This window comes from Strix uralensis, chromosome Z (assembly GCF_047716275.1).
Source record: "Strix uralensis isolate ZFMK-TIS-50842 chromosome Z, bStrUra1, whole genome shotgun sequence".
Lineage (NCBI taxonomy): Eukaryota > Metazoa > Chordata > Aves > Strigiformes > Strigidae > Strix > Strix uralensis.
In genome coordinates this window covers 51,089,810-51,115,044 of record NC_134012.1, presented here as the reverse complement: position 1 = coordinate 51,115,044, position 25,235 = coordinate 51,089,810, and the positions used below count along the sequence as shown (strand labels likewise).

General features: G+C 35.9%; 1 protein-coding gene across 2 annotated transcripts in view; it reads right to left on the bottom strand.

The window, feature by feature from the left end:
• Positions 1-1,248: 1,248 nt before the first annotated feature.
• HSD17B4 (hydroxysteroid 17-beta dehydrogenase 4) overlaps positions 1,249-25,235 on the bottom strand; it is a 72,909-nt gene continuing 48,922 nt past the window's right edge. For both annotated transcript variants that reach the window (XM_074857305.1, XM_074857306.1), the window contains exons 18-24: positions 21,634-21,703; positions 18,099-18,205; positions 17,707-17,793; positions 15,155-15,244; positions 13,062-13,200; positions 3,485-3,612; positions 1,249-1,678 (exon numbers count right to left, since the gene is read on the bottom strand). In XM_074857305.1, coding sequence (XP_074713406.1) covers positions 1,589-1,678; positions 3,485-3,612; positions 13,062-13,200; positions 15,155-15,244; positions 17,707-17,793; positions 18,099-18,205; positions 21,634-21,703 — 711 coding nt within the window. In that variant the 3' untranslated portion in view covers positions 1,249-1,588. The remainder of the gene's footprint in view (positions 1,679-3,484; positions 3,613-13,061; positions 13,201-15,154; positions 15,245-17,706; positions 17,794-18,098; positions 18,206-21,633; positions 21,704-25,235) is intronic.

The following is a 25,235-nucleotide window of genomic DNA, read 5'->3' as shown; positions in this document are numbered from 1 at the left end:
ATTTATAGACAGGAAAGATGTATGTAGAAAACCAATTTTTTTTTGTAGCATGTGCATGCATAAACATACAAATCAATCTGTCTTTCTCATACAATTTCTTAAGAGAAAGTAATAGAAGACACCTTTATTTGTCACAGAGTTGCTTGGTATATAGAAGCTGGGCAATACAGGCAATGGTTAGGTCCTACTTATATATGGAAATGACTGCTGTGAAAAATGTAAATGTTAAGTGGTCAAAGGATATTTTTTCAATCATTGGATGGCCTCTTTGAGGAATGAACATCCCACTCATTCTGTTTCCCACCTATTCATGATAAAATGTATGTGAGATACTTGTTGACATCCTTCAGATTCGTATTTCTCTGCCTGAATCAAGGCATGGCTGATAGTACAGATGTGAAGAAATAAATTTGTGGAGATTATGATTCAGTATTATAACATGTAGAATTTATTCTCGAACTGTCAAACTCAACTGCAGCCCCAAAAGGCTCTTTCATGGCTACAGTCTACTCACAGTCAGGACAGTGATGTGACTCCCAGTTTTGGGACACAAAAAAAGTAAAATTCCATCCTCTAAAACAAAGCAAAATGATTTTGTCATTCTGACCAAGCCTTAGATGGCCTACATTCTTCAAAAGGTATCAACATAGAACAAGCCTGAATGAGGGAAAAAAAAAGATATTGAGCACACAAAATGTTGGTCACATTGGTGAAATCAAATTTCTAAGTGTTCATGTGACAATCAGTTATTAAGAGCATACTTTCTTCAGGAAAACATAAGGCCACAGCTGCTATCTCAGTTCTGGCCATAGGTACAAAACAAGGGCTCCACTCTTACATCCCTCCCTGTTGCCATGATGCTGGCCCTCATGAGAATGCATCCACATGAAGAACAATTTGGCTACACTGACAGCCTTTGGTGTAGTGTAATACCTCTCAGATGAAAAAATTTCCCCTAAAGAATTAATGCTTACTCACTTTGCATGTAATTTTAAGAGTAACTTGTATAAAAATGACTATCTAAGTAAGATGGGCAGACCTAAGATCAAGAATTTTCTCCTGTACAGAAAAAAACCCATAATGACAAGATGTAAATAACTGGAATTGAATTCCATCTTTCAGTTGTTCTAATGGGATCATGAGAACTTAAGACAAAAAATAACATTAATTTTAGTAACAGACCAGCTAGATTCATAGAAATTAGATGGTCTAAGACAATATAAATGAAGACGGATAGACACAAAGAAGGAGATACCAAAGAGTTATACTGGTTTAATTTTCTTGAGAATTAATATAGAAATATATGCATCTTTGTAAGAACTACATACATTGTATTTAGATCAAGGTCTGCAATGAGAAAAGTATGATTCTCTAGCATAGCTAAGAAACAATGAAGGGACAATATTAACAGTTATGTTCATTTCATGATTTTCTGTCTATAGCAATTAAAACAGCTTGTATATTAGTAGTATAATGAATCAGTACATTGATGTTAAGTAGCCTGAAAACATTTCAATCACTGGTTCTGAACTAACTGAAGTTTCTATCTTCTGAAGTTCTTCACTGCTGTGGTAGATGATCAAGCACTTCAGAGTTTGGCATAATCTTTCAGGATCATTTCCAATTTCTGGCTCAGCATGATGTTCCCCTTCACTTTGAGTTTACCAGAAAAGAATGCCTAAAAAAAGCAGATAAGAAGGAAAAAAAAAGTATTCAACTCTTCACCCACAATCCAAAGAGTTGCTAGAATCAAACAAGCCATCAAAGATGTGGTTGTTTAGTGCTCAGGAGAAAGCCTTCAGTGTGCAACACCCATTGGTTTTGCTATTAACAGAAAACTGTCCAAGTTCAATTTTAATAGTCTCCAGAATCACAGTCTTCTATCTAGAGCGCAGGCCAGGCCAAGACTATCACTCAGGTGAAAAATAAGTACAAAGTGATTTCAGTGGCTTCTGTTTCTTTCCTACGTATTGCAGAAAAGACTTTTCCTGGTATAAGGCAAACTTCTTCACAAAGTCAATGGCAAGACTTAACGAGGGCACAAAAGTAAAGCTCCCAGTCCTCCCCTCCCTATGCTATAGATATCCATATATCCTTATATGAAATAAGAAAATGGAATGAAAAGGCTATTTAATTAAAATTAAAGGCCTAGTGAAAAGGTCAGCTACTTACTGAAATTCATAACAAATCCAAACAGGAACTTGCACAATATACGTACACAAATATTCCAAGGGAATGCACTGGCTTTATACATAGCATATTACAAAAACCAGGAACTAAACAAGATTTCATTGCATTTGCAGAATCATAGATCAACCTATATTTTCACTGAAATGCTGGTACATTATATTTTTACTGTCCCTACTTCAAAGAGCTGTATAGTCTGTTTCAATCTAGTTCAGTATTTTTTTAAAACTAGTTTTGCTTCACTGTGGCTTTGCAATTTGAAAGCTCTTTGAAAGTTCTGAAACAATGTGCTTTTGCATAGTTCCATTAACTTGAAATACATTCAAATAAGGAATAGAGAGAGCCAGCAGAAAAGAATTTGAATAGATGCTTTGAGCTTCTTCAGATGAACAACTTCACAGAAACTCAAAGGAACTACTAATGCTTAAGAATAATGTTCTTGAATTGCAATCACTGTTCTTTAGCATTCTGAAGATTACATGTCAACATCTTGTTTGTTTAGGCTTTACGCCTGCTATATACAGAGGGTCACAAAGGATTTTACTCATGTGGTATGTAGGACTTACAACAAACATTTGCCATCATCATTAGTCTCCAATTTTACAATCAAAGACTCCAACAACTTCTTCTTGGGATCAAAGAAAAGGAACTGTTTGACATATGATGAGCTTAATTAAAGTTTTCATTTGCTCAAGCTTTAATCTGTAAGCTGACATATTAATTTTGTGACAGTTTAATTTACTTTTACACAAAGTAAAATTAGTAGTTTTAAGCAGTTGATTACTCCGAGAAGCTAAAAACGCAGACCCACATTCTTAAATCTTTCTTTCTCTTAAAAATCTACCTAGTTTGGGTGAATTTTTACCAGTTTCAATAGATCTACGTGCATGCATTGTCCCAGTTTTCTTTTTGCTGCTGTCGTAGCAGCAAATCAGAATACTGAAACACATACCAACTTCCTGCAACATGACCAATCAAAACAGCCTGAATGATCAAACTGACAAACCTTAACCTTGCAAATCATAGACTGAAGTGTCAGGAAACAAACAACTACCTTTGCACTGCCAGGCTTTATGTCATTTGATGTATCTTTGTTTCAAGACGATAAAGATGGCATAAATTCCTCATCATGTCTTCTGACTAATTCAGTATAAGGTAATGATGTGCTTATACCTCAGCTGACTCTGGTTTGCACTGTCAAAACTCCCAGTGTTGCAGATTTCAGAATGCAAAACAGATTTAGGGCAAACAATATGCCCCCATGCAAGTGAGTATGTCTGTGACGCACAGGTTTTACCTTTTGAGGGTTAGTCTTTTGTTGCACCACGTCCATGAAATCCTCATCTGAGACAGTGAAGGTGGTATCAGCAGAGCTTCTTGCAGGTCCTTGATACACTGCTCCAGAGCCATTCTTTAAGTCAATTGCTGAGAACCAGAAGCAAAGATAGTTTTATTTCAAAATAAAGTTTTTCAGCCTAAGGAAATTTTCAGTCTAAAGAAAATTTTCAGTTTAAAGAACACTGCTCTCCTTATCTATTATTATGAAGCATCCAGTCTAAACATAAATCTTGAGCTAACAGCCACTTAGAAAATGAAAGGGTTTTAATTCTTCTACTTTAATGAAAGAAAATAATCGGGATTAGAATAGACAAAAAATTATTCCTATACTAAGGGGGAGGGAGTTGACAGCAAGGGCTACCATTTGAAAATTCTTGCATAGATGGCAAAAAATATTGACAAGATATTAATTAGTGCAATTACTAGAAAAATGTTAAAGTTAGTAATAAAGCTTTAATGTTTTAAAACAGCATCCTATATTCAGAGAAGACAAATGTGGTGGTGTTCAAACGCACTGCTGCAATTTTCGCTGTTCTGCCCCACAGGCAATATAGCCTGTTCTGCTTCATGCAAAGAGCATTTAAAGCCTTGCCAAATACCTGTCTTTCTCTTCTGGAAAGCCAAAAATTCCCCAAAGTGCCTGAAGCTTCAAAGTGTTCTTTTCCCACACCAAATGACCTGCCAAATAATCTGTTACAAGGTTAACACTATCAGGTATTGAGTCATTTGTTTAGAAGAATATTTTGACAGGATGTGCTCTGCCAAATCATTCTCAGATTTTTCAGATTTCCAGTCTTTCCCTTTATGCCTTTTCCTCTCACTCCTCCCCTGCTTTTTAAGCACAAACCAAAATCATTACTCAAGTGGATGTTCCCATAAGGACATGACATCTCTAATCACAGAATCATGGCTGCCTAGCCCATATTAATACTGTCAGTTAGTTTCTCTTAGTTCACAAATTTTAAGGTACTGGGCTAACTCTGGAGATTTATATCTGCATAAACTATCTCATATGGATTTTTTTTCCAAATAATTTTTCTGAAAGGATAAGGTGAACTATACAGACTGGGAATAGCTTTTGTCTGAGTTCAGTCTTTCATTTTCTGAAATCTGTTCTAAGTAATATTTATCCAGTTATAACAAAACTAAAGGGGAATTAAGGGTACAATGATGCTCAGTGAGAAGTGACACACTGGATTTTTCTTATTCACTTGATTTTAAGGTAAATTATAATTTCAAGAATAGGTTTAATAGACATCACTAACTTGATGCAGTAAGAGAAGAAAGGAAAAAAAAAAATCGCTGAGCACCAGATGAACAATTGATACTTTCTATGTTTGTGGGTAACAGCTGTGTAACATTCTTTTGATCCAAAACAGCTACGATATAATCTAACATCATAAGGGAGCCTTTAAATGTTGCTCCTGTAGGTTATATAGGCACAGACTATTATGTAAAAAAAATCATCTATTGAATCATGAAATGCAAGTTTCACAGTGGATACCAGCTCCTCAGATTGTTAACCAAGCTTAACTGTCAATATGCTTTTAAAATATAACTTAAATGCTAGCAATGTTACAAACCGTACCAATGTAACCAAACAGCTTCCTTTGAGCCAAATTGCACTAGTCAGCAAGCCCCACATATAAATTCATGAAACACACACACGGTTTTCTAGGATGTTTACAGTTCTTAATTATTTATTTTTAATTACTTCTGGACCTTAGAAATCAAAAGAGCATGAGTCCCTTCTCATGCTTCATTTTGCATTCATTAATTTTACTGGCTGTCCCTATGCTTCCTGGACTGTTCTAGAACAGAATCCAGATGCTGAAAGCCTGACATAACATCTTCCAAGACACAACAGACCCTCTTTTCCTCCTCTATTAAGCACTGGGTAGAAAAGCAGCTTTGATATATTTCACTGATGATACTCACTGATCAGTCTCAGCAGTGTAAAATTTAGACAACAAAAAGTTGGAATTAAAAAGGTGTAGTGACTCAAGCAAGTTCTAGTCTCCTAGATCTTAATGTGAACTTAGTACATACTTAACACTGTTAGAATCCCTGCTCTCTTTCTCCATTTCTTATCCAAGTCTCAAGAGTATTGCTTATCAATCCATATCTGAGATTACTTGTAAGCTCTCAAAGCACAAATATGTCTGTAAACATTGCATAATCATGGTACCATGAGCAAAACTGTTATGTTTAATCACATCAAATCCTTAACCCATCTCAAATTGAAACCTATTAGAAATTCTAGGAAAAAAGAGAGGTCCAATTGAATAGTATGTTATTTTCCCAAAAATATGAAAATATTATTTCCATTTCCTCATTATTTTTAAAAAGCATTAAGATTTCTGGTAAGGAAGAAAAAAAGAAAAAGAACAGAGCAGCCACAGAAGAGAAGAGCTCTGTGACAACAAATTCTGTCTTTTTCACAAAAACATGAAGGACCTTCTGCTGTTATTTGATGCACCCTTTTTTAAAGCTTTATAATAAATGAGTTATGACCTTTCTAATGCAAGCAGTCGAAAAACAACAAACAAAAAAAAGCCACGCAAAACCCCAAAGGAACTAGCAGGAGGATACAAAATCCTGAACCTTGATATATTAAACTGCAACAGGGGAGGTTCAGACTGGACATTAGGAAAAAATTTTTTACAGAAAGATTGGTCAGACAGCGGAATAGGCTGCCCAGGGAGGTGGTGGGGTCACCATCCCTGGATGTGTTTAAGGGTCATTTGGATGAGATATTGGGGGATATGGTGTAGGGGAGAACTTTGTAGAGTGGGGCTGATGGTTGGACTCGATGTTCCCAAGGGTCTTTTCCAACCTGAATGATTCTGTGATTCTGTGACATAAGTCCTAATGGGTGAATTCTGGTGAATGACACTGGAGAGTGAGTGATCCAAAACACAGTTGGTATTTTAAAGAGGGAATTCCCCTCCTTACAGAAAATGGAAAACTACCCCAAAAGCCTTCTCATTCATTTTTTTTTCAGAAATTAAAAAAATCAGGAACATTCACAACTATTCTTCTCAACTCTGAGATACACCTAGCCTAGAGTACTGAGATGACAACTGAGACTAAACTACAGCACTGGCACACAGACAAATGGATATAAACTAGCAATGAAACAAATGAGCCAAATACCAGAACAGATTCCAACCATGAGGGCAGAAAAATTCTAGCTTTCTAAAATGACCAGAGAGGGTGCCTTCTTGTAAAATACAACTGTATGAGATAAAGCTATACAACACAGCTGCCTGCTGTAGCAGGAAACGGTCTTGATGCAAGTCGCCTATACATGTCTTCTATACATACCACCTGAATACATGTCTCTATGGTTATAGCTACCTGCTCATCACTGCAGCTTGCATGCTGCACTACAGTTGCAGCAGCTAGCTTGATAATGACTTGGTACTGGCCCAGCTACGTCAGTGCTCAGGTGGCTGGTGACCTGGGCAGCTGCCAGGCAACTAACTACCTAGCGTACTGCTAATGCAGCTCCACTGCTAGCAGTAACAGATGAACAGCCTAAGGGTGTCGCCAGTGTCTTTGTTTCTGAGGACAGAAACAGCCCTCCGTGGCTGCTACAGACACAGCTCTTCTGATCCACTCCATACAAAAACAGGAGTTTGAAACAGGGCATGGTACTCTGTGTGTAGCATGACAAAGTAAACTTAAAGCTGGTCCCTTCTAAAAATCAAATAGCTTCTTAAATATGTAAAATTTTAGTACTACATACCTGGCAGAAAAGCAGAATCAAGCAGTTTCAGTGGATGAAACAGCACCTATCCTTCAAATTTTTGTTTTTACTTGTATACGTGTTATATTACAGTAATTAAATCTCTATTAATTATTATCATCCATAAGATGCTGTTGTCAGAGACATAACAAAAAGTGAACAAAAATCATATATATACACAGTCTAAAACACTAAACATTGACATTCTATAGCAGGTAGCCAAACAGCCTAAAAATCTAAGATTTGGGGCACAGGTTTTGCTTTGCCTTCAAAGAGTGCCTTACCATTTTTAGAAGAGAAATATTAAGGGGTCAGACTATTTTTTGTTTGTTTTCATTTTTATTCTGCTTTACAGAGGGTAAGTAACTGCAATACAAGACTCATCCTCAAAGCAAACGGAACAAAGCATCACCCACTCTTCACTGGCTGAAGTCATACCACATAATGAATTATTAAGCCATTTTGCCGTAATTTGTCAGATGTTCACAATCAACTGTACGTAACTATTTCTCCCCAGTTCTCTTAACAAAGTTTTACTCTTCTGAGAACTGGAAAGGAACAGAAATATCTTCTGCCTTCAGCAGTGCTTTCAGAAACAATGGGTAAATTCTTCTCAGTACTGTTCCAGAGAGACATTAACTACCAGCTAACAAATCTCAGTGGCAATGTCTTTCCTCTATAGAAACAGAAGTTGAAATGAAGTAGCTTAACTCTAAAAAACCCGTAAATATTTTGTAACTGTTGAAAACAAAGGCAACTGTTGTACAGTAATAAATATGCACGAGAGAGCAAAGAATGCTTTAGCTAGTGAAGCCAACTGGAGAAGTTAAAGCAGAGGGGTCTCAATTAAGAATTTTGTTAAAAAATAAGATAGCTCCAGTACTTCAAAGCTTATTCTTAGATTTTGATACTGCCAAAATCTGTATTGCTTTATCTTCTTAAGAGAATATTCAGCATCCTCTTAAATTAGAACAGCTTGCTTCTATAAATACATACCACTAATTAAGACAAGTTGGTGGTGGCTACAGTTCAAGATTGTTTAGACAGTAAATGAGCTGTCCAAAATTTCACATCCTGAGTGCAAGATCAATAGTTCTACACCTCCTCATGGTTTCACACCATTCACAGAGAAATACATAAAAGTAAAGGTCATCGCTAATTAAACAGACCAGTGTTACTAATATTAGTGCTACCACCAATAAGTGTCTCTGTACCAATGAAAGCTAAATCCAATTCACAAATCTCACTTCATTTAAAGTAACAAACAAAAATCTTGGCTTGCTGCAGAGAACAGAGATCAAAAGCTTACAGTTGCAATTAAAACAACACACTAAAAATAAATATAAATTTTGAAAAAAAATTTTGGTTCCTGTATCCTGGTTTTGGCTGGGAGAGAGTTAATTTTTTTGAGCTGGGAGTGAGCATAGCCTGAGCTCCAGACTCCCATTTCAGCCAGGATGGAGTTAACTTTCTCTGAGCTGGGAGGGGGCACAGCTGGAGTGCTGGGCCAGAGACTGTGTACATGTGAAGGAATTTCACAGTGGTTCTTAATATTTCTGCTTTCTCTCATTTGCTTCCCTCCCAGCCTCCTCTCAGATCTTAAGAGGCTCCAGGACATTGGAAGAGGATGCTGGAGCTACAATTGTTGAGTAAGACAGCAATGAGCTGAGGCCTAGATTGTTTTTAGTGCTGTAGTTTTCACAACAGCACAAAGCTTGTGCAAAAGTGACAAGTCAAAAAAACCCCAGATAAACCAGCACAACTATGTAACAAATCTAATAAGGGAAAGAGGCCTAGAAGGTAGCCCAGGAGAACCACAAACACTGCCTGTAAAGCCCTGGGAGGCTCTTAGCAAGAGAGGCTTAAAAAGAAGATAGAAAGGAACAATTAGCATCAACTCAAGGCTTAAAACAAACCAAAAAACTCCCCCAAAATAATCTACCTCCTCACATTTCAGTTGTTTCTGTGACAACACATCAAGAACTCTGACCATACGTTGAAGGAGTATGCAATATTTATCCACAGGAACTGCATCCTAAATTAATTTTAATGTAATATTTTCCTCTTTGCTGTATTGTAGCTATGTACATTATGGGATCTAGCTCTCAAAACAGCCATTTTACTTTAAGAAAAGAGAGAAAGATAATTCAAAACTGTTATAATGTAACAGCATAACATTTACAAAACTGATTTAAAATTACTGTACACAGAAGATCAACTAATAACCAGTGGGAAAATTTAAATGTAGTGTAAAGAAGTGCAATTCTACTGACATAGTTGACTAATATTAACATCTCTAGTAGGTTTGAAACCAGTCAAAATATTGACACGTAATTAAATTCAAGCTATAGCAAAGGTAACATCTGACTATCACCTTCAGTTTTAAAGTAAAAATTAATTTCTCAAAGGCTAAAATTTCTAATCATGTACAGAAGCTTCTATTCCATTAACAACAAAGACAGTCAAGCATTCAAGTCAGTAAATGGCATTGTCAATGTTCCATATTCTAAACTCGCTTTCATCATTCATGCGTATTACAAAAGTCTTGGTGATGACCATATAAGGATCTGTCAGAAATCTTTTGGGTTATTGACAATTTCTTAACCGCACCACTGTCCTCCTTTCAGTGCAAAGCCACAAACTACTCTCTTCTACCACATTCACCATGCAAAATCGATTATGCTAGCATCTGGTAGAAGAGACAGTACATGATGATGCTCTTGAATACTGAATAATAATGTATGCACACAAGCAAGAGAATTAAGCTGGCAATTGCTTACAAGTCTTGAATGCTTGGCTCTGGAAGGTCTTTTTTGATTTGTGTTTGGGATTTTTTAAATGACCAGAATAGTGTTTAAAAAAATTCCCAAAAATAAGAATTCCATCATGTGGATAAATATATACCTTGCCATTAAAAATCTACCATTAGAGTTAAACAGACAGCAATAGCAGTATGCTATTAATCCACATAAGGACAAACCGTGAGAGTTGACACTACAGTTGACAAAACTGCTAACAGTCCGCCAGTGAGTTTACATAACTGTTTTAATACTTTAACATTACAATTTATTATTTAAGTTATTAATCAGAATTCAATTTTAATGATTTTATTTTAATATTAACCAACTCCTACTTTCTTCATCCTTTAACTGCTTGAAATTTCAAAGACGCACAAATATATTCAGAAAACCATCAAATGACAGAGATAGTTCTTTGAAAAGGTGATATACAAAGGCAGTACTTGCATACCAATATTCCTTATGAGAGAAGTAAACAACATTTTCTACAGACACCCGTCTTGTCACCTAGATATTTACTTCAGCCTTACATATTTACTACAGCATAGAGACTACAGTAATTCATAAACACTAGCAACTGTTTTGAAACCTAAGTTTGAAGGAACTGACCACACCACATGAAAATTCACAGTGGCTTTTACAAGAGCTCCTAATAGTAGTCAGCAACAGGAAATGTTTAAAATATTACATTAACTCCTCCACCCTCCATTCCACAGGGAGCTTCAAGTAGTTCCAAATTCATGTAAAAGTACAGATAGTGTTCATTGCAACAGAAGCAGAGGGAACAGAACAAAGAAAAGTTATGTCTATTTAATCCCTTTTAGCTAGAGAAATAAACATTAGAAGAAGGCACTACCTTCCTCCCAGTGCTTCAGTAGGAAACAGAAGAGAGGACAAGCTTTGTTTGAAAAACAGGAAAGGCTGACTCGTAATTTACTCAAAGCAGGAATTCTCTCTCTCTCTGGATACAATGGCAGAAACATCCACCCATTGCCTTTCTAATAAGACTTGGTCTCATGAGGCAGGTTAAGGCCACTGCTCAGGCCTAAATCTGCTTTCAGCAGTTTGCAGCTTAAGGTCTTCTTGAGTGAGAAATTTCATTCATGTCGTGAACACTCCTCAACAGATTTTTCTTCCATTGATTTGTCCTTCCATTCTTTGAGCGTATGTAATACTGAGTTTAGGTGACAAATAAAGCAGTTCCAAAATTAAAGACAATGATAAATCATCTTGAAGACACTTTTCTGATTATTATTATAAGCATGCCCATCACTTATATTACATCTAGTTACACATGAAACAATAGACATGACTGATGTAGTGTACAAAGCCATTCACTAAGAAACACAAGAATCCACTTCGAGTGTTTAGTGTTAAATCTATGCACTTGTTACATATCTTCTAAACATATAAGCAACAACACAGGAAAGACTTCATAAGCCTTTTGTCCTGGTTCTAAGCATGCCCATCATTTAAATTATGGAGTGTAAAAGTGGAAAATTGCAGACAGTAGGAATGATTAAGAGCAGTAATGAGTTTTAAGACAGATTTTCTGAGTTGAATTATGCAGTATTTACCCCCCTCTCATTTTGATGTATAAGTACTCAGCCTGTATAATCTACACAGGCATATTCAAGACATGACTAACTGCAATCTAAGTGGAAATCACCTTTTATGCCTCAAAAATTGCTTAAAAAGCAAAACAGATAGAACTATCTTGATCAATCTACATATGATATTTTTCCTGAAACTTAACAGCAGTCTTGCTACTCAGAATCTCTGATGGTTAACATTAGGAAAAGAGAAAGTGAAATTATAGGTTGCTAAACTGCTCTATAAATGGAAGAGTAGTTTCTTAAACACAATAACCATTTATTGAGAATAGACATTGCAAAGATTTAAACAATAGTTAAAAAAAGTCACAGTCTATGGGACCAAGCAGAATGCAGACCTGCTCTGACCCACCATGTCAATCTCTCACCTCAGTCTGTCAAAGGGCAGCCCACCTCATTTGTATCTCCCCCAAAACTGTTCTGACTGGTTCCAACCATTAAGATCAATCAAAATGGAACAGTCTAAGTGATAGACTTGACCCCAAGACTTGCATTTCTCCACAAAAAAGCAAAGGCCTGAAAGTTACAACCTGACTACGGTTTATCCCTTTGGAAAACCTTTACATTCTGCTAACAGATCATTTAGGACATCTTAGCAGAAAAACCCTGAATAATTCCAAAGACAATGAAATAGATCCAATTACTAAAATTAGACTGCTTTTTGCAAAAATACACGTCCTTAGAAAATGAACGCAGAGAATTTAAGAGAAGTTTTTTTAGGAAGTAGTTTTGCCCCCATCAGACCATTTCACATACTTGTATAAACCACTTTACCAGGAACACTTCTGCTCTGACCCACTGCCATTACAAGCTTTAGTCTCCCTTCATCAACCCAGTACCATGCTTAAATGATAAGTAAACATCACTATACCTTCATTAAACCTTGATCTCAGAAAATGTGAATGGAAACAAATTGGGCTATACGTTCAGTAAAGTCACATGAACAATGCAGCAGAAATAAACACTTATTTGTTTTAGATTCGTTAGCATGTACATCACCAGCAGACTAATTATTGTAACACAGCTCCTAGTAGGCTAATTTAGCCTTCTTTTCTAAATGCAGTGGTGATCCATTCTGGAAAATGTAAATAGAAATGCACTGAAGTTCTAGAGGATGGTTTGCCTATGCCTACACCTAAGTAGGCAAGTTACAGAAGTATGTTCCTAGGAAGTTTAGTAACTGTCATTATGGAACTTTACCTGACCTCCTTGTCACTTATGCATTCAGTATGCATTCAGATTTTTAGGTCCCAGTGAATATTCATCTACTACCTTATGCTTATTTTCAAGATATCAGTTTAATTAGAATGAGTATAATTAATCTCACTTGATTAAAAAAATGCATCAGAGCATTATATAAAAGCTACAACTTACTCCACTGCATTGCTTTTTTTCCATCTTTAGTGATGTCCCATTGGAATACGGCATTTACTTTCTTTACCAATTCATTTCCAATCTCTCTTACGCGACGACCAATTTCTTCAAATACAAGGTCACTCTGCAGCCCTGCAGTCTTTAAAAAAAGAGAGTGAGTATGAAGAACTTAAAATATAAACTCCATTTAAAAAGTACTAAATATGTCCATTAGTTCAGGCACTGTGTCCAGGAAAGTGTATATTGCAGAATTATTAAATGCAATTGAGATTTCTTCCACCACAAATAATCACCTTGAGCAACTGTCAGCATTAAAGAGTACATTCAAGCAGAAAATGCTCCATGAACTCTTCCTTGAGAATTATTTCAAATCTTGCTTTTGCAGTTTTTGTCATTTATAACTACAATTTCAGATATTTTTTATAATTAGGGCTCTAAGGGCTTCTAAATTGCCCTTTAATCCCTTTGAAGGATAAACACTGCCGCTTTTTCCATGGTGAATGGCATGTTAGTTTTTAGAACACAGAAATGTTTGTAGCAGTACTTTACTTCAACTTGACATGGAGGATGTTCAAAACATACTGAACTATGAACACAAGTCAGAAATCCAGTGTAGAGACAATGTGTTTACCATTTAAGATTGGGATTAGCTACATTTACATTTTCAACTTTTCCAAATGTATTATTTTGCAAGCCTTTCATTGTCTTTAACAAATATTTCTACTAGATAAAATGCTACACTAACAAGCTGCTCCAGTGACATTTTTCATCTAACTGGAATTGGAGCAAAGGTGGTCTTACAACTTTACTTGTTCTGCTGTACCTACCTGTACATGAGAATGCAATACCCATGCTGCTATCTTCTCACCTCTTTAGTTAAGCCTAACATTTTCCGTTATATAACAGAATTCTTGATGACATCTAAATTTGCCAATCTTCACTCACTCAGGCTAGTTTCCCCCTGGTGGATATCTGCCTCTGTCAACCTTCTGCCAAAGCACCTTAATTTCTCAGAGTAAGCGTAAAGGAAAAAATATGTTCTGCCCATGTTAAAAAAAAAAAAATAATCAATCCGTATTATTACTTCACTGAGAAGTTCTAATGCTTATATGTTTGAACTTCAAATGCAGATTTGGCAACAGTTCAGAGTGTCAGAGGACTAAACACAACCAGCAAAACCAAAGAGGTTCCAGGAATATATCATAAGCTTTATATCAACGTCACTATCTCAGTACTTCATAAACTTCAGTGCACTAAAGTTTCATCCTCTGCAGGCAGGAATTAATGGGGGGAAAAAAGGTAACAGTTTATTAAGGCAATCCACTATGCACCCATGTCTTTTAGACCACATTAAGAACCAGGACAACCTCAGCATTGCATGTACAATTCTGTCTTTTGTCCGGTACCCAAGGCTTAATGCATGCATGCAGAGGATTTTTTTATAACATATATAGTATAAAGTGTGGATTGTGTGTTAGGCCTAACCACATGCACAAACAGCTATCAAGAGACTTCTTTCAAACTGATAAAATGACAAAACTGTTCTTGTCTATGAGTAAACTATCTCATTTTTATTTGTTCTGTTATTCTAATGCCTTCCTGTCACTCCCCCATGTCTCCCTGAAAAGACTGTGAAAGAAATGTCACACACTTCTACAACTTACATAGAGTTTGACCTTCAACAGCTACAAAATAAAACCGAAATGCTCATTTTACAGGTACAGCCCCAAATTACCGGGATTGATTTAAATCGTAAGTTATGCAAGTGCTTAAAACTTGTGGCCCTTACTGGTTCATTACTCACTTATTTTGTAACATATAGCATGATGCTTATCCTAACAGTAATTGGCATCAAGCACTTCAAGCTTCATCAGCCATTCTGTGTATCTTAAAACTGTATTTTTCCTCTCAAATAAATCCATGAACCTCTGTATCTTAAACGATGTGTGCGTTCACATCTCTGAACTCATATACTCATCTAAGTACTGCAAGTAAGACTGGTAAGTCAGCTAAATATTTTTCCCGTGTTTTTCACAGAAATAAAGCCTAACTATGCTGCTTTGCAAGTTAAGACTTCTACTGTTTTCCCCTACCTTCAGAGGCTCCTGAGCAGAAGGTTTATCCAAGGCTGGTACTATATCCACATAGGCCCCTGAAATAGCAGCTTCTCCAGTCTCTTTGACCTGTGGTGAGATAAAAGGTTATATTAAAGAGGCAATATATTTGCACAAAGTCACAACAGAAGGGCAACCAAGGAGTCTTCCTTGTATTTTAAAATCAGAGATGAAGCAAAGAGAAAACATAAAAGTTCCAGGGTGAAAAAAAAAACCCACCCCATAAATGTATTGTAAGTTTGAGGCAAGTTAGTATACTATAATTTGCAAACAGCTCTTCAAACAAAATAATTATTTGCTTCTTCAGAAATTATACCAAAAAATATTGCTGTTTTTCTGTTTCCAAAATGGTAGAAAAATCTTTTTTATCTGAAAATTTACTCCCAGTCTGTTAATATTAATTCATAAATACCCCTAGTTACTGTTAATATTAATTCATAAATAGTTCTGAGAAAGACATTGTTCTAAAATGTTTTTCCTTGAGGTAGTTATTAGGAGTTCATCTAGTGAGTTTCACTATCTCCAGGTGCCTTACACTGCAACTTGCACTAGAAACAATTTTTTAAGCATTGTAAAAACAGAAATATTACAAGAAGAAAGATGAAAAATACCTGAATTCCCTTCTGTTTTAATTTTTTAAAATAGTTAAGTCAGGGAAGAAAACAGGTTTAATTCTGGCATTGTCTCTTTAAGGGGTGCGACAAACCATTCTGACTTATGGCAGCAAACAGAAGACGTCAAAATGATTCACTGACAATGCATATAGAGAGTTATATGATAAATAGCCGAAGTGGAGGAATATCCAGTATTACAGCATAGTTTACTGCACAGGTGAAATTAATACAGAAAGCTACATAATAACAATTACTCAAATCATGCCTACCAGCTTGTCACCAGCTGCCACTCCCCTTCAGACAATGCTGAAAATGGATTTAAACCAGCATTTCAAAGTTATACATCTACTTTTAGTTTGACTTAACCAGAGTTTATTAAAAGTAGAAAGATGGCTTTACTTCAGACTAATCTAACATGCAAGAAAAAGAATTCTGCACAATTCCTAACAGTTGAAACAAGGTGGCTTTCTAGAATCCTGTTAAACATTGTAATTTCTCTCCAAAATACGTCTCTCCACACTTGTGGAAAAACCTGTAGCAAAATCCCCCCAAACTCTACATATTAGAAATGACTAAGTCAAACATAATAACAAATCCAGCCTTTAAACAAAACAAAATATCCTACTCTGTTTACAAATTCCAAAGGGCTTGGAAGCATATAATGAATTTTGTTAAATTTACACTGTACACACAAATTCTCAAAAGTGAATACCTGAAGTCTAAAAATTCTGTCAGGACTGGATGGTAGCAGCTTTTAAATATAGCTATGCCATCTCCAAAACAGTAATCTCCAAAGTTCATTTGAGGCATCAAACTGTCTTGTTTACTACTAGTAACCAGAGATGGAGAGTTGGTACACAGCAGCCTTGATGTTGTTATCATTCTGAAATTCTATAGCTGCTAACGCTCATCAGGTCTGCAAACAAAATTTACCTCCTTCAGTAAACATTTATTCCACAAAGCTATATTCCTGTGGAAACAGCAATCCTATGTCCTTATGATGACTCTCCTCACTTGATTTTGCCTGCCCAATCCTCCCTGCAACTGCAGGTATCCCTGCTGCTGCAGTCACCAATCAATGATGGCTACTTTTTTACAGAGATGGGGTTGCAAAACTTTGGTCAGCCAAAGCAATGTAAATTGCATATGCAGAAACCAACACATACTGACAAATACCAGTAGCAAATCATAGTTTAAGAAAGTGACAGTGTCATAGGATGCTACAACAGAAGCAATGAGAATTTACTTTTCAGCTCTGCACGGAGTACTTCACCCTTAGCTTCCAGTAAGTATCCTACCAAGTGTAGGAGAGGATTATTACAGGATACCCACACAAAATGCTAACAGCAATGCCAAAGAAAACACAGTAATGCAGAACCTGGTTTTATAAAAGGGTAAACTCTGTTCTACTGAAGTTACCACGTTCAACTGCTATGAAACTTCCATTCTTACGTATGTTGTTCTGTGTAGGTGCAACTTAAGTTTAACTGAATTTAAGCTGAATTTGTAGAAGTTTACCTGCAAAAACTGTCAAGAGTTGATTCAAGATAAATAAATGTCAAAAAAAGATGCATATACAACGTTATGATTAACTGCGGAAAGCACGTACAAACTATGCTGACCTGAGAATGACTGCTTCAACAGTGGACAAACAGAAAATACAATACAATCAAATGAATTCTCGTATTAATTAATACAACGGGTGTATTTAGTCCTATGAGTATAATGGTATTTACTGGAATCTTAGTGACACCATAAAATAAGTAAGAATATTTCATTCTATTCACTTAATTTCTTTACAAAACCACCTTCAATGGTGTGCTTGATAAGCCACTTTTTTTTGCTTCCCCTCATATCCTCAGTCTTCTAGCCAACACATCTTTCTCTAAAGACACATAATGGTGAGTGTGTTCCTACCTTGGTCTGAAAATGGATTCTGTTTCCTTCCTTCCACATTTCTGTCTGTAAAGTTTGCCCCGGAAAGACTGGTTTCGCAAAGCGAACCTGAAAAAAAAGAAGAAAAATAAGGGTGTGAGCAGATCTGTTGTACATATGTGCAAAGCTTAAAAGCATAGGCTCTACTGAAATGAGACAAAGCAAAGAGAAAAATCAGTCAACTACCAATGTAGAAAGCCTAAATATTTAAGTAAACATACTAGATAGAGGCAATAAACACATGCAGCAATAAGTAAAAGCAATTGTGGCAGTTAAGGCACAAGCAAAAGCCTTTTTGCACCCTAAAGAATTTTTTTCGGCACCAAAACCAGAAAAATCAAGAAAAAATAACTGCAAAGAATGAACACACAGACCTTGATCGCCTTGAATCTGTTCACATCATTATTTGCAAACTGCTTCAACACATTTCTAGCAGCAAACCCAAAGGTGCATAGTCCATGAAGTATAGGCTTCTGAAATCCTATTTCAAAAAGTAACATTTTAGCATGTATAGTACTAGGAGTTTGCATGTTGCTTCTATAAATATCTATATTTTATTAATAATATTTTCTTCCAATAATGTTTGCATGTTGCTTCTATAAATATCTATATTTTATTAATAATATTGTCTTCCAATAATGTTCTTAATCCTTTTCCTTTTTAACATAATTTATCTCACTGAAAAAGTGTCCGTTACCATTTATTGTTCCCTCTACTTTGAGGCAAAGGAAAGTGCTCACTGAAAACTGGCACTCCAACACTGCCAATGCTATCTCACAAGTAGAATTAGTGCCTGTCTGTAGAGGTGACAAGATGAAAAATAAGGATTTAGGATTTTAGAATACATGCATAGGCACACCAGATACACAGTTACATGGAAGTACGTCGATCAAGGGTAAGAGGCATTGTAATGATTAAAAAGTGGTGATATTAAGATTATTTGATGCTTCCCATTTTTAATTCCTATTCATGGTTGCCAAAACTCTTCAAATATAGTGCACACTTCAGGATTTTTTTTCTTTATTTCAAAGTGGAAAAAAAACCAAAAATATTTCAGGCATTTTGACCATGTCAAAAAACAACAAAAAAAATTTACAGTGTTTTGTTTATACCGACATGTTTGGTCAGGTTTCCTTGCACTTCTATGCTTTGGAGCAGGAGTTGAATGTTGGCAGAGCATAATCTTTGTATTAGCACTGAATATTTTTTCAGTCCTGTCAAAGTCTGACAAAATAAACCTCTGAAAACTGGACTGAGGTTTGCTAATGTGCAACAGTTAAGTTTTAAAGATGCTGCTTGTACTGAGTTATGTTCTGATCCTTTAACAGGTTGCTCTGACCTGACAGGGCACATGAACAGTAATTGATCACACCTGCAATAGCCCATGGATTCGAGACAGGTCTGTCCAGCTTTGGCTCTGAAACCAGTTGCTTTGCCTGGAACTCATCTGCCACTCTCAGCTGACAGAGTCTGTTCTTTCTGAGCTCTAAACAATTCCTTACAGCATCTGCACAGCATGAAAAGTTGTCCCAAGGGACAACAGCTAGGAGAAGAAAGCAAAATCAAAACCAACCAACCAAAAAAGAGGACACAGAAAAAGTCTAGCCTGTAGAGAATCACCAGATGTAGAAGAAGAAACCACCTTCAAGACAGAGACAAAAAAGCTCAATGCTGGGAAAAGTGAGAATTCTGAGACACAGCCCAAAGGTAAGACAAGACTAGCAAGAGTAAGGATGAAAAACAGAAATTTTGACTCATTAGGTTAGGACAGAAGACATGACAGAAGGACAGGCTAAAAGGATCATGAGCCTGTTTTCTCACTGTAAATATTTCATTCTGATCATTCTGCCATTTCTTTTCTGTAAAATATTTTAATATGCACACTTTAATAGCACTGTCTTTTTTGTACACTGTGCACAGAGTATTTCTGAAAGCACAAGGACACCATGCAGTCAATTTTAAAACAGACTACTGGCATTATTGTAACAGTATCAGTATTCAGTATCTCATACAGATTGTTATATTGACATTTAGCTCTTTAAAAGCTTAGTGCAATTCACCATGCAAGAAGCTAAAACCACCACCATTTTCAGAACTCAGAAACTGACAAATATATACGGTCCTATTCTTCCAGTATTTTCTTTACAAAACTAATGCATAGTCAAAGAAAAATCTGTAAGGCAATTAAGTGACTTTTTATCTAGACCAGAATGAAAACAAAGTAAATGTTGCTTTCACTTCCTAGAATCTCAGAAATACTCACAAGCTACAGGAATAAAGGCACAGGAATATAAACAGGTGTTTTCATGCAGTGTATCTCCTCTGAAACATTACTCACAGGAAGGTTTAACAATAATCCTGGAATGACCTGAGTGCATTACACAGAATGCTTGCTTCCACTGCACGCTGGTGAAGGCCAGTCAAAGAGAGCATTTACCGAGATTAAAGACAAGAAGGTGTGTGAATATGCCCAAAGAAAAGAGTTTTTGTATAACTAGAAAAAATATTTGTGGAGTATCTCTACAATCATTTGCTTTTTTGTTTGAACCAACATTTACTGTAGGTATTTGAGTAGGAGACTGCCGCAGTTCCAAAATCCAGTGCAGTAGTTTTCTGTTCAGACCAAGAGACTACCTCATCTACAAAGTTAATTTCATTTTTCACTACGTGCCAGAGCTCTTTGTGTGAGCAGGTAGATTTCTACTTCTTTCATTATATTTTTATAGAATTATCATCATTATTTTAAACACTGGGGTTTCAATTATAGATATGTATTTTTCTCCTCCAGCATCTTCAAGAATAATTGAATGATTCCATCTGAATATTTATCCAAAAGCATCAGCTGAACAAACAAACAGAATGGTTTAATAAACTGTGGAAATCTGTTTATGGACTCTGGTATTTGTTTCTAATTATTTATTATCACAAATTTACACAGAATTATAAAAACAGAGTTAACCAAACAATTAGCATGTGTTTATGAAAGGAGAGAATTTGTGGAAGTGTGTTAAGTGTGATTTGAACAAGGAAGCGTAGCTTTGCTCTATTCATCTTGGTAAGAACACCATACAAAGAAACTTCTATATTAAAAAGACGTCATTGGAAAACTGCAGACCAGTTATAACAGACCAGTATTTTCATGTAAAGTTTATGATGATAGCACACATATTCAAGAAAATTTCTTAAGTAAATCAAATTGCTGTCTGCCTAATCACACTATACTACTAGCAAGACCTGAAAAGAACTCTGAAAATATCTTTACAACAGAAATTTAAGAAAACAGACCTTTCTTTATTAATTACATCTCTGCAAAAATCAGTTAATGTAGCCTATGGTCTGTTGCTTTGGCATGTAGCATCATGTAAATCAACGAGCTACTGCACTAGCAAGCGGCACAGTTAAACAATTTTATAGGAAAGAAAGGCTAACAGACTCCCTCTCTCCCATCCTCCTGAGATTTTTTGGGATTGAGAAGAATACACAGAAGCACATAAAATTCCACTGAGACCAACATAATCTCAAAATTATTTAGATGGAATAGTTATTTATCAAAGAATTTATGGAATTTCTTCTGAAGATTTTGATGGTCAAGTATTTCTTTCTGCTTATGAAATGCAGATTGTAAAGATGGGATAGTGGCAACAAATAAGCTCTAAAAGGAAAACTGGGTAGGAGGCAAGTTTCCATTGTAGGTAGAGTTCAAGCATCATTCCGCATTCCTACAAGAAGCAGCGCTTTAAAGTGAAGTGTCATGCAGAACTTTGAAGATATCTAATGGCAACTCTAAGAGCAGCTATAAAAAACCACGTTTTTTTCCAGCTTGTTAAACACATACAGACTAAGTGAAAAAAAGATTAAAAATACATTTACATCATCCAAGTATTAATACAATGGTATCCCTCAGCTCACCTCCAAGAGCAGCAAAACTTGGATCAATATGTAAAAAATTCCAATCCCCACTCAGCCGATATAAGGCAGCCTGCAGAAACAGACAAAGGAAAAATGGGAGACTTAGCTATGCTTGGCAGAAATGAGCAGGAGTCACTCAAAAACTTGTGACAGATTAACAAATTTACCACAATCTATTTTACTAGTCCTTAGATAACACACTCTACAACAAAGCAGATAAAACAGAAATTAAGTATTATTGTGTAGACAAACTGCCAAGGCACCAGGGAAACGTGCCAAGAACTGTGTGTGTGGTCTTGGTACATAAGAAAATAATGCAACAGCTTAATGGGAGGTAAAAACAACCTACTCTACTGACATACAGATCCAGCTTCACTAAAATTTGGCAACAGTGAAGTAATGCATTTTCTAGAATTTGTCCATGGGTTCTTTAGCTTGAAGTGTAATTTTCAAGAGTCTTCTCCCATAACAGATTCATCCACAACTTAAAAAAAAAACCACAACACCTTTTGGGTGGGTTTTTTTTTTTTTTTAAACACACTCTACCATGCTTTTTTGACATCTGATTCATCTTACAGAGATTAGAAATACCCTCATCCATCCCTTTTAAGAGTAACATGATTAATTATGATACACTTATCTCTTAGCTGCTTCATGAGTAGCTCTTCCCAATATCAAAAACAAACAAAACCCCAAAGTAACATGTCTTCTTAGAAGACTTTTGCTTCATGTTAAATATTCTCTTTCACTAGTAAAAAGTAGAGAAATACAGCTTTATTGTATTGTATATACTGTGAATGTGAATAAACCTGAGAAACTATGACGAATATGCCTACTGTAGTTCAGTTTCCTGTCTCTGTGTGGCCTGAGCATCTTCATTATCAAATCTTAGATTTGCTTTATGTGTACATTGGCCAGCAGTCCATAATACAGGAGGGATGACTCACCAGCCTGTGTATCTTTCTGGACTAAAAACTTACTTCTTGGTCATCAGATTCCAGTGAAATCCAGTGACTAAATGATTGTGGAGTACTCTCTAGTACGATATTCCCGAAAGTACAGAGAAAATCAGTACATCACATTAACTAACACAAGTGAGGGTTTCAAGAATTTAGTAGTTTTATATGATGGCATATACAAATTGAACACAAATTTAATTGAAAAGAGCTTTTAAACTGAAAATAGTTCTTATTTTAATTGAGCACATTATCGGCCTTTAGAACCCTTTATCACTAAACATTTTCTCCCACCATTTTGGACTGAGATTGTAAAAAGTGGTATGTGTTTATCCCAATGAGAGTAAACTGCACTACATTCTGTTTGGAGGAAAGAAGCTAACAGATTTCTCAAAGGGAAGGAAAAAAAAAAAGAAAGATTCCTCAAAGGAAGTATTTTCTGATATATGTCTAACACCATTTCTTCTATTAAATCTGAAGCAAAGGACAGTGTATTTAAAGAGGTTCTGAACTCATATTACCATTTTAATCCATAATCCATTTGTTTTATTTTTAGTCTGCTAATATTCAGGTGCACGTCTTCAAGTATACACAGCTTTCACACAAAGCTCTAATTCTCTCTTATTTGTCCTGGTAGCCTTCATCAATACAGCAAATGTTTTGAGTCTCAGTTACAACGGCATGTTGAAGAGCTTGTCACTGCTTTTCTGTGAGAATCAGATACATGCACTAAAAACACTAAGAAGAAAATCCTAAAGTGCACCATAGTTTAGGTATGCAAATCTTAGAAAGGCAAGTACTAAGCTAGTACTTCTCCATGGCTCCTTACATTTTTTTTACTTTTTGAAACACTTTTTCTTTTGAAAAGACGTATCAGTAAGATAGCATCACTGGATCTGAGATTTCTGACTGTAATTCTACTTTCACCCAAACCACGTATTTATTATAACTTTTTTTAAAAATTATCTTCTAAACGATCCTCTTTCCTTTCTTAGGAAAACAGTAAAGACTGGAAATTTCATACTAATGTAAAACTATATTTCGGATGGGTAAGAATTTGACCTTCCAAAACGGACAAAGGAGAGGGCAAATACTTTGCTGAAGGAACAGATAACCTGAAATTAATCTTACAGCATCACCAAGAAGTAGAAATAGGTAAGATATCTCACCTGGTGAGAAGAATAAAGTCAAGATCTCCTGAAGGCAGTATCCACCAGAGCCAGGACTCTTTATCTAGCAATCTACAAGCCAAATCGAGTCCAAAAGAGCAAGCCAAATGGACTGCCAAGTGATCCTATGCCACCGAGGCCATTCTACAGGGGGCACCCAAGGAGCGTGTGGGGAAACACACAGTGCTGGTTTAGGGTGGAACAGGAAAGCAAACTGAGATAATGTAAATGTTTACACTCTACTACACCACTAAGGCAGCTGGAGTGAAGTGATGAGTGGGAAGGGACAACTGGAAACAGGCTGGACAACTGGAAACAGGCTAACAATTACCATCCATGGAAAGCACCTGCTCCCCTCCCTTACTGTTCTCTCTTATCTCAATTCTCACAAAAATAGAAGAAAAAAGGGGAACTAAGACTGCCACCACACACCTGCTCACACACATAAAAAACCCACAGCAGATGAGATTCAGGGAAGAACACGCACATGCTGCTCTTCTGACTTGCTGTGTCTTCACTTTTCCCCATTCCTGAGTAGTTGTTAAAACTGTTTTCACTGTGGAAAAGTAGAGATGAGCAGCTTTGATGTATCAGCAGCTTCTTTGCTAAGAGTTGTCTAAGGCCTTAATGCCACCAATATCAAAGTTACAACACTATGAAAAAGACTTTTAGTGAGGAACAGACCCTGAGTTCCTTTTTTTAAAAAAAATAAAATCTGACAACTTAAAAGAGAGTTGCTTTTGACAGAATTCTACAGAGTATCACTGTTCAATACTGAAGTTTTCTTTTAAGAGAGTGTAAAATCTAACAGCAAATTGCCACTCAAGGATAAGAAAATAAAAATTGCTGGATGTGAAATAATTAAATTAAACAACTAAAAGACTTTTAAACTAAATTAAAATTCTAAGGTCTCACTTTCATTCTTCCATTAATTTTAATTTTTATAAAAGCTGTCAGGAGGCTATGTTCATGAAGGGGCTGTTGTAATAAATTTTAATTCAGACTAAGTAACATTTAGTTTTAGTACTGGAAAATTCTATTTATGTCTGATAAAAAAAGACATATTTCTGTTTTAAGCTCAAATCTCAACTTAAATCTAGCTATGCAGCTGTTGTTTACTAAAGCTGTAATAAGAACTAGCTATTTATTTGGGATGATAATAAGCACTACTTGGGAGACAATACTTCTACCAATGCTTTTCAAAATTACTGTAGTAAAAATACTTGTGCTTTCCTAACAAAATAAATGTAGCATTTAAGAAATCATTAAGTTCAGAGAATTAAATGTGATCAGTCTATTTAATTAAAAGTCTGACGTATGAATATGGAAGACAATACTTGCCTTTTTGTATTTTCAACAACTAGAGTGGCACTGTGCACACCCCTAGAAAGGACACAGGCTGAACTGAACAAAAAGTTACACAGTAGGTTATTTCAGATTCAGCACAGCCAAGTCAGGTCTGCCAACGAACTTCATT